At 41.9% G+C, this 12355-nt stretch overlaps 1 protein-coding gene across 1 annotated transcript; it reads left to right on the top strand.

Moving 5' to 3' along the window:
* Window positions 1-235: 235 nt before the first annotated feature.
* On the top strand, window positions 236-10490 carry klf5a (Kruppel-like factor 5a). The gene is made up of 4 exons (XM_035605631.2): window positions 236-611; window positions 1622-2753; window positions 3764-3823; window positions 8178-10490. The coding sequence occupies exons 1-4, from the start codon at window positions 447-449 to the stop codon at window positions 8354-8356; spliced, it is 1536 nt and encodes a 511-aa protein (XP_035461524.2). The 5' UTR covers window positions 236-446; the 3' UTR covers window positions 8357-10490.
* Window positions 10491-12355: the final 1865 nt, after the last annotated feature.

Genomic DNA, 12355 nt, shown 5'->3' with positions numbered 1-12355 from the left:
ACAGAATTTTGTCTGTAATGTGATATTGCTCATTTTACTACCTAGGCCACTGTCCAATTACAACATTTTAAATAAAAGCGTCGGAAGAATAAAAAAAACCCCGGTTGTTTAAAAATGCCGAGCATGTGTCTAACGTGTTTGGATGGAGCGTAGGGCGGTGGTCGGTGAATGAATGATCAAAGCCTTTTTAAATGTTTTGTGGGCGGTGCTTGTGCTGTATTTACACTGGGCCGCCCCGCCCTACGACAGGAGATAGAAAACGGACTGTCTGAGGGCCGGTGGAAGGATGAAACAAGTGGAAGGAGATGAAGCAAACAGGCACACAGTAACACCACCACTACACGCACCCCACCTCCCCGGCTTCATTCCTCTCCCACTCCGCTCGAGCATCCTCCTTTTCGCCTAACAAGACGAACGATCATTTCGCGGCGCGGCGCCGGAGCTTCATGGCCGCGACACTCACGATGAGCGGCGGAGGGCAAGAGGATCCCTTTTATCAGCTGCAGAAGGCGCCTCTCCCCGCTGCATTCCCTCTGGAGGACTCGGCGTTGTTCGGCTTGGATTGCAAGATCACAGAAACGGACAAAGCCGGACAACATGACTACACACAGGTAAACTGCAGAAAAATCAACCCGACTTTACATATTAGTGATGTTTTTCATTGAATGGGCGTGGCAGACTGGCCATGGCTGTGTTTTCTGGCCTCCAAATTGCAATCGACCTAGCTGCCTTTTGTTTATCATCACTTTGCTGTTCACTATTTGCGGTAATAGGAAGGCAGTCAGACCAGCTGAACGTGGAGCCGAGCTGCTCCGTCTGCAAACGCATTCACTGCATGTTTGCTGTGCCTGCCAGTTGGTCACCAGTTGGTCTCCTTTTGGCAGCCCCCCCACCCACACACACCCCTCTCACCATCATACCAACCTGACAACAACTGACTCCAGCTTCGGCAACTCTGTCCCTAGTTATCAAGAAACTTGTGCGCAGAGGAGAAAGGTCTATATAACAGCTGGTAGGATCAGGAGCCTAGAAATAGCAGCCCATCCCCAGACTACTGCTGCTGCTGCAGCAGTGGACGGGGAGGTATGGGTGTTTCCCCATTGCCTTTAATGTTGCTATTTCATCCTCTGCTGCGGGGCTCCAACTTTTACACCAGTTAAATGCCAGATTCACAAGAATAAAGAGCACCATGTGACCATGGGGATATTAGACATAAAGTGGTTTACCTGTGTGGTCATTGATAGGCTGCTTCCTTAGTCTGTTATCATAACCACATATCTCCAAATATCCTTATGTTCTTTATGAGAGCAGTTGGATCTGATTCTGTATTTTCACAAGAACGTAGCCTGATCCTCAACTGCTGCCCTCGCAGCTGATGAGTTTTTGAGTTCAGTCTTGCAGGCAGAGAGGGAATGTGGCAAGCGCCTATTGATGACTACTTGATAAATGTTTTAGTGGTGACTGTGCTATCAAACCTTTGTCTTCTCAAAATAGCTCCTCCTGAATAGTTTCATGGTGGCTCATGAGAAGCACTTGCCTAAGTCGAAGGTGTGCATTTCTACCAAAGTTGACTCTAAACAGAAAATGATCAGTTTCTTTTTGTTTGTCTTTTCATCAACAGGTAAAATGTGAGATGGACAGATATCTTTCCCCTCAGCCTCTTTCCCTTCCACCTACCACAGACAGCCAGCAGAAGTCACACAGAGACTGTGCATCTGCGGTGGATCTGTTCTTCACTGATGATCACACTGGGGCTCCCTACACGCTAAACATGAATCTGTACCTCCCCGAAGTCGCCTACCTTAGGATGGGCCTGTGTCAGCAGGTGCGGGCCCCACAGCACCAGAACCACATGGGTCTGACTCAAATCAAAACAGAACCTGCCTCCCCGTGTTTCTCCCCCAACTTTCAGCAGCACTGCCCCAACACTTTGCCCACAAATAGCTGCAGCACATCTGGGCGCGCCCCCGGTGGTATTGCTATGGAAACCTCAGCCATAAACATGATGTTAACAGGGTTACCGGACTTCACCAGTGTGTTCAACCAGTCGGGAGGCAGCCAAGGTGGCGATTCAGTGCCAGACGTGTTTGTCAAACAGGAAATTCCATCACAGTTCGAGGCACATGCTCTCCACCACCATGACAATGGGGGCTCACTGTTTCAGCTCCTTAACTCTGGCTTGGACCATCCCCATTGCAATGGTATGGAGCCTGAGCATCATCAGCATTGTCAGCAGCAGCAGATGCAACACACTTCCACTTCTACAATCCAGACACCTTTCCATGATTTGCCGGTAGCGTCTTCTGCATCTCAACAGGAGCAGACTGCCAAGCCTGCCTACTGTGGCCTAGGTGGGGAGGCATACACACATCCTCATCCTCAGGCACACCCTCATTTTCTCCAGCAGCAGGTGCCCTACCTGCCGCCTTCTCCACCGAGCTCGGAGCCCGGCAGCCCTGACAGACAGAAGGAGCTGCTCCACACCATCTCGCCACCTCCCTCATATGCAGCGACCATCGCTTCCAAGTTGGCAGGTAGTACCCCTGGACTCGGACCCAGCCCGGGACCAGGCAGCTTGGCCCTGCCCATCACTACTGGCCCCACGCCTGTCCTAGGCCAAGCTGCAGTCCTTCCCCAAGCCCCTGCAATAACCCCAGCCCCAACCCCAGCTCAGACCACTGTGCCTTCCCGCTACAGCCGGAGGAACAACCCTGACTTGGAGAAACGACGGATCCACCACTGTGATTACCCAGGTTAGAGCAACAACACGTGTGCCTCTCTGTGCATGCGGATTCTTGTCACTGTTGTGTGAGTGTTATTTTTACTCTGCTGCGGTCCAGTGAGCCTCTGGTCACTCACAAAGGTCAGCTTCAAGAAAACCAGTGTTATTTTACGACAACTGTGCATATTTCTAAAATTATATGTTGTGTTTTGAATGACTTTCCCTGGCCTATGAGTCATGGGTTGTTCTGCTGCCACAGCAGAGAACACGTTAATCCAGAATTTGAATATTTTGGCAGGTATTTGGATGGTGACCATCAGTCACTGTCTGTCAATTAACTGTCTCTGTACTTTTATTATAACACATAAAAAAGGCTGCAGCACACTCAGCTGTGAGCACTTGCACATTGTTGTGGCTTTTAAAGTCATCACTGGTATGATTGTGGAATGGTGTGTGCGTGTGTGGCAGGGGGTTAATTAAATAGATGTTCTTAAGTAATTAGATTTGTATCTCCACACATTTGCATACAGTCACATTTTTAACGTACACATGTTTTTACACACTCACACACACACTGTAGCTACGATATGCAGCTACTTGTAGGATATGTAATGTCAACTTGCCTGTGGCAGCTTGTAAAATAGGCTTAACTGGAGCCTCCTACAGCATGTGAGCACATGTCTAATTTCTTTAAAATCAGGTGCAGTAGATTTGTCCTATCCACACAAGGACAAATCCACACTTTACCAAAAGTATATTAAAGCTCACTATTTACTCTTTACGATACATGAAATTCTATCATTTCTTTGTTTAAAGTTTTAATACCAAATAAGACTGTGTGGACCACTTTGTGTTTAGAAGTACTTTATGCTTTTCTACAAAACAAACATTTACTATGTGCCATTCCAAACAGCTTCTGTTCTTCATTCGTTCACATTTCTAGCATAGCTCAGTTTATTGGGTAAATACATATCTGGCACGTGAATTATTTGGATTTGCATCTAGCCTTCTGTTTGTGTTTATCTCTCTGTCTGTCATCAGGCTGCAAGAAGGTCTACACCAAGTCATCCCATCTGAAGGCCCACCTCAGAACTCACACGGGTAAGACATTCCTCTAATAAATGCAGCTTTTTTAAACACGACCAGACAAAAAGACAATGATGCCTACACGACTCATATTTCGGTATCTGCACTGGCACCGTGTTGCTAGGCAGAGTGTTGTGTTCTTGGCATGTGCATGTAAATGTATCCTACCCCATTCCCATCCTCTTCCCAATATACTTTTCCATCAAAACAGGTGGAAGTGACACACTTCTGCCAGGGGATGACTCTCACTATGTGGTCAGCGCTAGACACAGGATCCTGTTGCCTGTTCAGACATTGATATTTAAAATCTGTTGATGCACTTTTCCTTAGAGCAGTCAGGCTTGTTCAACACCTTAAATTGACAAGATCTGTGTCTGTGCAGATACAGAAATATGTTAGATCATCTTTTCTATCTACCTTCATGGTACATTTTCCTTTTGTCTTGTATTCCCTTCAGTTTTGGACAAGCAATGTCAACCATCAAGCGTTCAGGTGTTGGGCCCCACCTCACTCCAGCTAACAAAACAACGCTTCTGTTCATATCTGCGTTCCTCTCCCATCACCGAATGCACACAAAATACTCACTCTCGCCTCTTTGCGATCCTGAATCAATAACATTACATTAATTCAGCAGACCCTTTTGTCCAAAGTGACTTACAGTAAGTGCATTCAACCATGAAGATGTTACCCAAAAGGGCAAGAATCAATAGCGTACATAAACATTTATCAAATAGGCAAAAAAACAGCTTGAAGTGCTCATTTTAGATATTTATTTCTTTTTAAAAAAAATTGTAAAAGGTTCCACTAAATGAATCTGAGCTTGCTCACGACATTGTTGTGGGTGTGATTGCCATTCATCTCAGAGCCGGGAACATGACACAACAATTAGATCTGACGCCATCCATACCGCAGGCTGATTGTGGTTATTGCAGTTAGGGGTGGGCGGTATCTCGAATATATTCGATGTATCGTGGCTTGTTGTACATGAGATGTATTTATTGACTAAATTGCGAACACCAGGACTACAAATTGTAACATACAATTTTGTTAAGCTGTCAGCATAAGACTTGCTTCGGCACTTCTCTTCTGTTGCTCTCTCCCTCTCTTACACACACTCACTCACACACACACACACACACACACACACACAGACACACAGACACACAGACACAGACACACAGACACACACACAAAGAGTGTGACTGTTATACCTGTGCAGTACCTGGGTGGTTTTTCACAGTCACAGCCTGGACCCCTGGTGCTTAGCACACTATGCTATTTTTATTTTACCATTGTTTAAAAGACCATGTGTCACAAACATCATTCACAAAAAGTACATTAATTTATGTTGTTTTGAAATGTCTTTCTCTTGGTTTCTTGTTGAATGGACGTTATTGTTGCTTTGAGCTCTGTTTTTTTTGTGCTTTGAATATATTGCCTGATTTGAATAATACTATTTGTTAAATTGAACTTGGTTGTGATTTCCCCCCTTTTTACATGCAAGTTTAAAATTGTTCCCATCGAAACCATTAATGAATATAATTAAGATTAAAGAATGTTTTAATACAGACATAGGTTGCAGGGACTACTAGAATTATCATACTGGTGTGATTGTATGCATGAAATGGTTAAATTGTGCATTTATGAAGTGCTTTAGAAGAGATTTAAAAATATTGCAATATATGTCCTGTATTTAACAAAATATTTCACAATATTATGCAGTCATTACAGACTACAAAATGAGAACACAACACATAGAGAGGGATGTTGCCGCAGCTTCTATGGCCTCTCTGCGTTTGTCAGTCACGCTTATTTATTTTCTTCCCCTTTTCTTTCTATGGCTTTTTTGCCACCATTCCTACACCCCCCTCCCCCGTTTCTATCTTTGTCTGTTACTCATTCTACTTGTCTTATTCAGCTGCTTCAATGCAAAATTACGCACTCATACACACAAATACAAAGACACACACACACACACACACTCACACACACACACACACACACTCTCAGACACGTCCACACACACCTGTCAGTAATCTGTATGAGATGATTCCTAATGCGTTTGGGCCCCATTGGGAGTTCCCACTCTAATCTCCATCAACATCCATTACCTTGATTGTGTTTGTGTGTGTGTGTGTGTGTGTGTGTGTGTCCCCTCAGTTCACTCTTTTTATTTTCGGTGTCTTTTCATTCCCCCCTCATTGTTTTCAGTACCAGGTGTGTGTTTCCTAGTTTGTTGTTAAACTCATTTTTGCAGCAACTCTGCAGAGCTTTTTTTTAAAGAGTAATTTCACCGAAATTACCAAGAAACCACATTTTCTAGTGCTGTCAATCTATTAAAAAAATATTGAATTAATCGCACAATTTGCTGGGATTAATCGCATTTTTTTTCTTCAGACTGAAATTTGTAATAATGGATAATTAAAAGTAAAATTATGGAATTCATGTAGAATCAACACAAAGGAATAATAACATATTTTTTAACTTTGACTACAGATTATCTCCTGTGAACTACAGATTTCCAATAAAACCATCAAGGCCAAAGTGATTCGCTGACATGTCCAGATATCTAGCAGCTAAATATCTGGACACGTCAGGGGAACCTATCTCCTGTAGTGTGAGCTGTTATGTGACAGGCAGTGAGTGTCAACCTGGAAACCACACCTCGAGCTGCTTTAATATGGAACCACATATTAACATGTCAAGTTATTTCTTCTCTGTCCGCACAACACAGAGCGTCCGCTCAAACTACTTCCTTTTTCTTTCAACATAAGAGTGTCCTGCAATATATTGATTGGTTTTCTTTTTGACCTCCATCGTGAAAGTGACAAACAATTCCTGTTTCGAGTGCGTATCGCATATTTCCCTGTGTCACTTCTCGCTTGTGCTTTCATGACAAACGTACTTTAAACTCCTTAAACACTTTCCTTGTGCATATCCATCTTTAGCCAGGATGGCTAATGGCTAACGGTTATGCAGGAAGTAAACAAAATGCGTCAATGGCGTTAAAGTTTTTTAATGCGTTAATGTTGACACAGCACTAATATTTTCTGACTTGCCTCTAGTGATTATCCTGAAAATACATACTTTTTCTTTTTATTTGTCCATGTTTGAGATATTCATATCTGACATTTCTACTCAAACTTCAATTTAATTGAGGTGTGTGGTATTATTTATTATAATTTATTCATAATTTATTAATAATGTATTATTTATGGTGCACAACGCTTCTAAATATGACATTATAACAATTTTTTTCCCCTGAACCATTGTCTTGGTTCAACCATTGTTGAACCAACAGAATAACAGTTTAATAAAGAATAACAATTTTGTCTCTTTGTTTAATAGAAGTAGTTGCAATGGAAACAGATCAAAGGGAGTTGTCTGGAATATCCTATAAAGTCACACTGTTGTGTATTCTTATTTGAGATTTGAGTAAATAGATCCAAGAATACAAACATCCAAGAAACCAGAGTTTCCATAATATTACTTTATTGTCCTTACATTGCTCACATTTAAGATACTGTGTGGTATCAGGTAAATGGAGAAACAAAATAATTTTAACTTAAAAAGAAGATTATCACACCTAACTTTTAAATTGAAGATTACAAACACACAAAGAGGAAAACCTCAAAATGGCCATATATAAGAAAGTCTTTACTTTGGAGCGTAGGTGAGTTTTTAAAATGTAATTTCTAAAGTTAAACGTCACAATTATTAAATTCAAATATCTCAAAACCTGAAACAATTAAAGCAAAATGTTCTGCACCGAGAGATATATTACCAGAGTTATGTGTGATTTTCGTTTTTTGTAAACTTGGTGAAAAAACTGGAAACAAACACCGCATCTAGGCCAGTGGACCTGGCCTGGAATTTATGCAGCATGCAGTGTGGGTGGTCAGTTTTGAGCCTAAGACAGAGACCTGCCTGGAGCTGGCACTGAGCGAGACAGGTCGCACTAGTTTTCACAAAGGGCCTGCGGCTGCAGCTGAATGTTACTGGAATGTGACAAAGAAACATACTACATCTGTCAGAGACACACTCACAGAAGCAAAGGCAAACAGTACCAACCAGTTGTCCGTGGGAAACTTGTGCAGTGTAAGTGTGAGTGCTTGATGAATGTCTGTGACAGTGTTATGACTCTTTATGTTGATAGACAACTGGACTTTTCGGTAAAGCCTGTTTTCCCAGTTCCTCCACCCAACTATGAATCATGTATTTCAGGGAATTAGTGTCTGTTTTAAAAGTAATCAGTAGTATCAATACCTATAATCACATATTGACTGTGCCAGCTCTGTCACAGAGTGCTGGAGATCACGCGATCGAGCAAGACATTCAGCTCAGTGCTTTCTCTTTTTTCCCCGTGCAGGTGAGAAGCCGTACAGGTGTACATGGGACAGCTGTGACTGGCGCTTTGCACGCTCAGACGAGCTGACGCGCCATTATCGGAAGCACACAGGCGCCAAACCCTTCCAGTGTGTCGTCTGCTCACGCGCCTTTTCCCGATCCGACCACCTCGCCCTGCACATGAAGAGACACCAGAACTAGCAGCATTTTAACACACAAATGCACACACAAAGTCTACAAAAACACAAGCACTACCCTGACATGTAAATCACTGACTCTATCTCCCACAACACCAATGTTATGAGCTGTCTGATCTTTCAATGACACCACAGCTCCTCCTGGTGCTGCCATCATGTGCTAAAATATTACGATAGCCGAACAATTGTGCTGATCTTCACCGCAAGTGGGATCATTTGGAGGTTGTAACCTAGAAAGATAATGGCCAGATGAACTTTCTGGTCATTTAACCTCCAGATACACTTAAAATAGATTTCTTTGGACAAATAAAAAGAAGATAAAAAAAATGGTGCCTCCAAAATCTGTCCCCATTCCATTTGGACTATTTTGTGGGACTGGAATGAAAGCACTTACCACTCAGAACTTGTACATGCTTTTTCTCTGTTTTTAACATAGAACTGGCTTCAATTGTTTTTTGTAAAGGAGAAGCTTTTTATTTGCAAATCTAGTCAAACCAAATCTTTGTTTACTCCGTGGTTTGTTAGTTTGTGTATGTAACTGGAATAGCCAGATTCAATTTTTTAACAAATCACTTGATTTGCACTAGAATTGGTTTTCAAAGTCTGAGCCTTTTTGGCCCAATGCATCTCATTCACCACTGGAACGATCGTCATAATCACTACTGGACTGAATCTCACAAATCATTACTGTTCAGATATTAAAAATTAAAGGCATTTATACGCTGGAGAGATGGAAGATAGCGCATGGAAAAATACAAGGGAGGGGTTCAGATGGAGAGATAGAAAGAATTTTAAGATTTTAGAGAGAGGAGATCTGAGGAGGAATGAGAAAATAGGAGATGGATGGTTGCTAAAGAGCAGCAATTAGGCGTTGAATTATTCAGATTGTGTTTGGATGCATTTCCAGCCAGAAAAAAATCTAAGCAGAACCCATAGACACGTCCTAGAGTTAAACTGAATGGACTGTATTTGATGCACAAGCTTGAGTTAAGCATTTTTTAAATACAATGACCAAGCGTATCACATTTGCTTCTTTCAAATGTTTTAACCAAAGCATAATTTTCATCGTCAGCACCTTATGTAGTGCCTCCTCCTCTGTTTTATGTTTTGTTCAGTGGTAGCAGAGCTGTGATCAATGAAGACAGTCCTTTAAACACACACGGTGCTGTTTTTATTTTTATAACTCAATGAGGGTAAAAAGGAAACGTGTATTAAACTACAAGGTTTACCCATCATTTACTGTAATTTAACAGCTCAGGCCACTTCACACGGTTCTTTCTTTGAGGGTTTTCACTCTCTGACTCTGTACACGACTAACTCGCCATGCAGCTCAGTCAGTCAAACGTGGACATGTTCTGCTAAAGGATAGGCACACATTTTTTTTCCAAGAGGTTCTTAAAAAAATACTGACATGCTCATATGTACATTGCAAAAGTCACTTTTCACTGCAAGTGTTTGTCTGGTCCAAACTGGCCATAAAGAGTAGAAGAGTGTGAACTTTGTGAATCATCAGAAAGTGTCTAGTTGTTGACCCTTGGTGTAGAATAACAAAGAGGGAAGGTTTGGAAGAAATGTAATTGATTTTTGCAAATAAATTATCCTTCAATGTACATATGGGCATGAAAATCTTGTAAAAATGTAAACCTATCCTTGAATATAACTGTCAGTGTCCATTTGTTGGTGTAGTTTAGCCTGAACACATAACTGTATTTGTTCATTCACTGCAGGTAACATTAAGAAAATATAGCACTGTAATGTATCATGATAAATCTATTTATTTGATTGTGTAGAAGTGGGGGTTGTATCACATCCACCATCTTTCTCCCCAGCAAAAAAATGCCTTAATGTAAATATATGCACTGTAAATAACTTGATTTAATTATTTTTTACTCTTTTTTATTATTTTGTAAACAAAAGGGCAAAAAGAGGAAAATGCCCCACCTCCAAAAATATTTGAGCCTTTTTCTTTTGTTTCTTTTGTTTTTCTTGTCAAAGATATTTTGATGCCATTGTTTTATATCCTTCCAACAACTTATTTTATAAAATCCTTTTTTCCCTGTAGTAAACGTTCCAAAGACAAAAGTTGTTTTTCTTCAACTGAGTGAAGTCGATCCTAATAAAGTCAACTGACACTTTTACATGTGCCCTTGTGTTGAAATTAATGGGGAGATTTTTTCTTTTACCTTCTGACAATGACTGAATTTTCATCGTTGAAGGAAGTTTGCCTCACATACTCAAGAGTGTCTGCCAGATTGTGGCATTTGTGCGGCATTAAAACAAGCCTCGTCAAGACCTGAACGAAACAAATGAGACATAGCAAGACATAATATTTAATCATCTAAACAGGGTTTTTGTTGAAGTGCTGATCCTCTGTCTCTGGGATTTTCTGTTAGATCTAAAATTATAAAGATTTTAAGTTTTGGGAAAATAAGACAAAAAGAGAAGATGTGGAGGAGAAGTGAAGTCCGCTTGTCCAGAACCTGCAAGTAAACCTGCAGCACCCTCGCTGATCAACAAACAATAGTCCTTTGATATCCCAGCAAGACACAATGGACAAGAAAATAAATCTGACCATCACTCAGGGACTAGAGGGGAATCCCACAGCATAGAAATGGACGTACAAACATGCGCACACACCATATGTTCTTGTTTTAAGTCATAAATGTGACCCGGGGTCTCTGTTGTAATCTACCTCAGATGTCAGGAAAGAGGGAGGTGGAGGACAGAGTGAAAGAAGTGAAATGCAGAACAATCTAAACAAAAGAATCTCTTGGGGGGACCCAATCAACCACTTCCGTCCTCCTACATCTCTCTTTCTCCTGCTCATGTCTTCTTATTTAATTTAATTTTTTTTCTCTCTTTGTCTTTCCATGCACCATAACCCCCCCCCCCCCCCCCCCCCCCCCCCCCCCCCCCCCCTTCCTCCTCCTCCTCCCGGTGGAAAGTATTGTATGAAAGTCCAGGGGCGCTGCTCTGCGGGTCAGAGTGGAGACTGTTCTCATAACCTGCTCTGCTTCTCATCTTTTCCCCCTTTTTAATAAAGCACCTCATCTCTTTTAAGTCCACTCTGCTCCTCTTAAAACTCAGGAGGAGAATTTTTTACCAAGCTGCCCTCTTATTTTCTTTGATTCTTACTGTCTCTCTCTCACCAAGTTTAGTAAATTATGCAGAATATGCAAATCAAGTAGAATTGTATTGTACACACAAACACACACACACACACACAGCGGTGATGAGTGAGTGGGAGCTACCGGTTCATGTTTTGGATCAATTAAATTAATGTCACACATCTGGAAGAAGGCTCCTGCCTGCTCCACCCTCTGCTGTGCTGCGTTGGTGTGATTCCCAGTTTCCTGTGTGTGTGTGTGTGTGTGTGTGTGTGTGTGTGTGTGTGTGTGTGTGTGTGTGTGTGTGTGTGTGTGTGTGTGTGTGTGTGTGTGTGTGTGTGTGTGTGTGTGTGTGTGTGTAGGTGTAATGTTTCCAGTGCTCCTCTATTGGAACAGACCACCCACTCAGAAGACCAATAGAGTGACTATGGGGAGCCCGGACACACACACACACACACACACACACGTACATATGCAACTCCCTCCAAAGTCAACCCTTTCCCAACTTTCTCAGAATAGAACATGTTGTTATCTGAGATTGAAGAGATACCAGAACAGCTGACGTGCTATCACAAAGTTGAAGATAATGTCAGAAATGGAGGAGGGTTTAATTTCAAGACACTACGTTCATTTTCAAAAATGTTGCTTCAGGTGAACTGCCCAGTAGTTAGAAAGCGTTAGAGGTTTGAACTCAAATAGCCAGAGTCTATATAACATGATTCTGTGTTTTTCTAGAGAGAACCACTATACAGGAGTTACAGCAATAAAAGTTAAAAAAAAATTCAGACACTTTCTTTTGAAGTTCACATGCATGGTTTCTTCTTCTCGAGCTGAGTCCTTAGCATCCTCTGAGCCAGTGATGACTGTGGCTCAGCAGGTAGGGCGGTTTGTTCACA

Source organism: Scophthalmus maximus, chromosome 10, assembly GCF_022379125.1.
Source record: "Scophthalmus maximus strain ysfricsl-2021 chromosome 10, ASM2237912v1, whole genome shotgun sequence".
In the NCBI taxonomy this organism is placed as follows: Eukaryota; Metazoa; Chordata; class Actinopteri; order Pleuronectiformes; family Scophthalmidae; genus Scophthalmus; species Scophthalmus maximus.
Note: the sequence above shows the minus strand (reverse complement) of the source record. Positions and strands in the feature narration are given on the sequence as shown.

What these genes read in the sequence shown, in the direction of transcription:
- klf5a (XM_035605631.2), top strand. Translation starts at nt 447, where the DNA reads ATGGCCGCGACACTCACGATGAGCGGCGGAGGGCAAGAGGATCCCTTT. An exon ending in CCACCACTGTGATTACCCAG is followed by an intron (nt 2,754 to 3,763) that starts GTTAGAGCAACA and finishes GTCTGTCATCAG; the next exon opens with GCTGCAAGAAGGTCTACACC. An exon ending in CCACCTCAGAACTCACACGG is followed by an intron (nt 3,824 to 8,177) that starts GTAAGACATTCC and finishes TTCCCCGTGCAG; the next exon opens with GTGAGAAGCCGTACAGGTGT.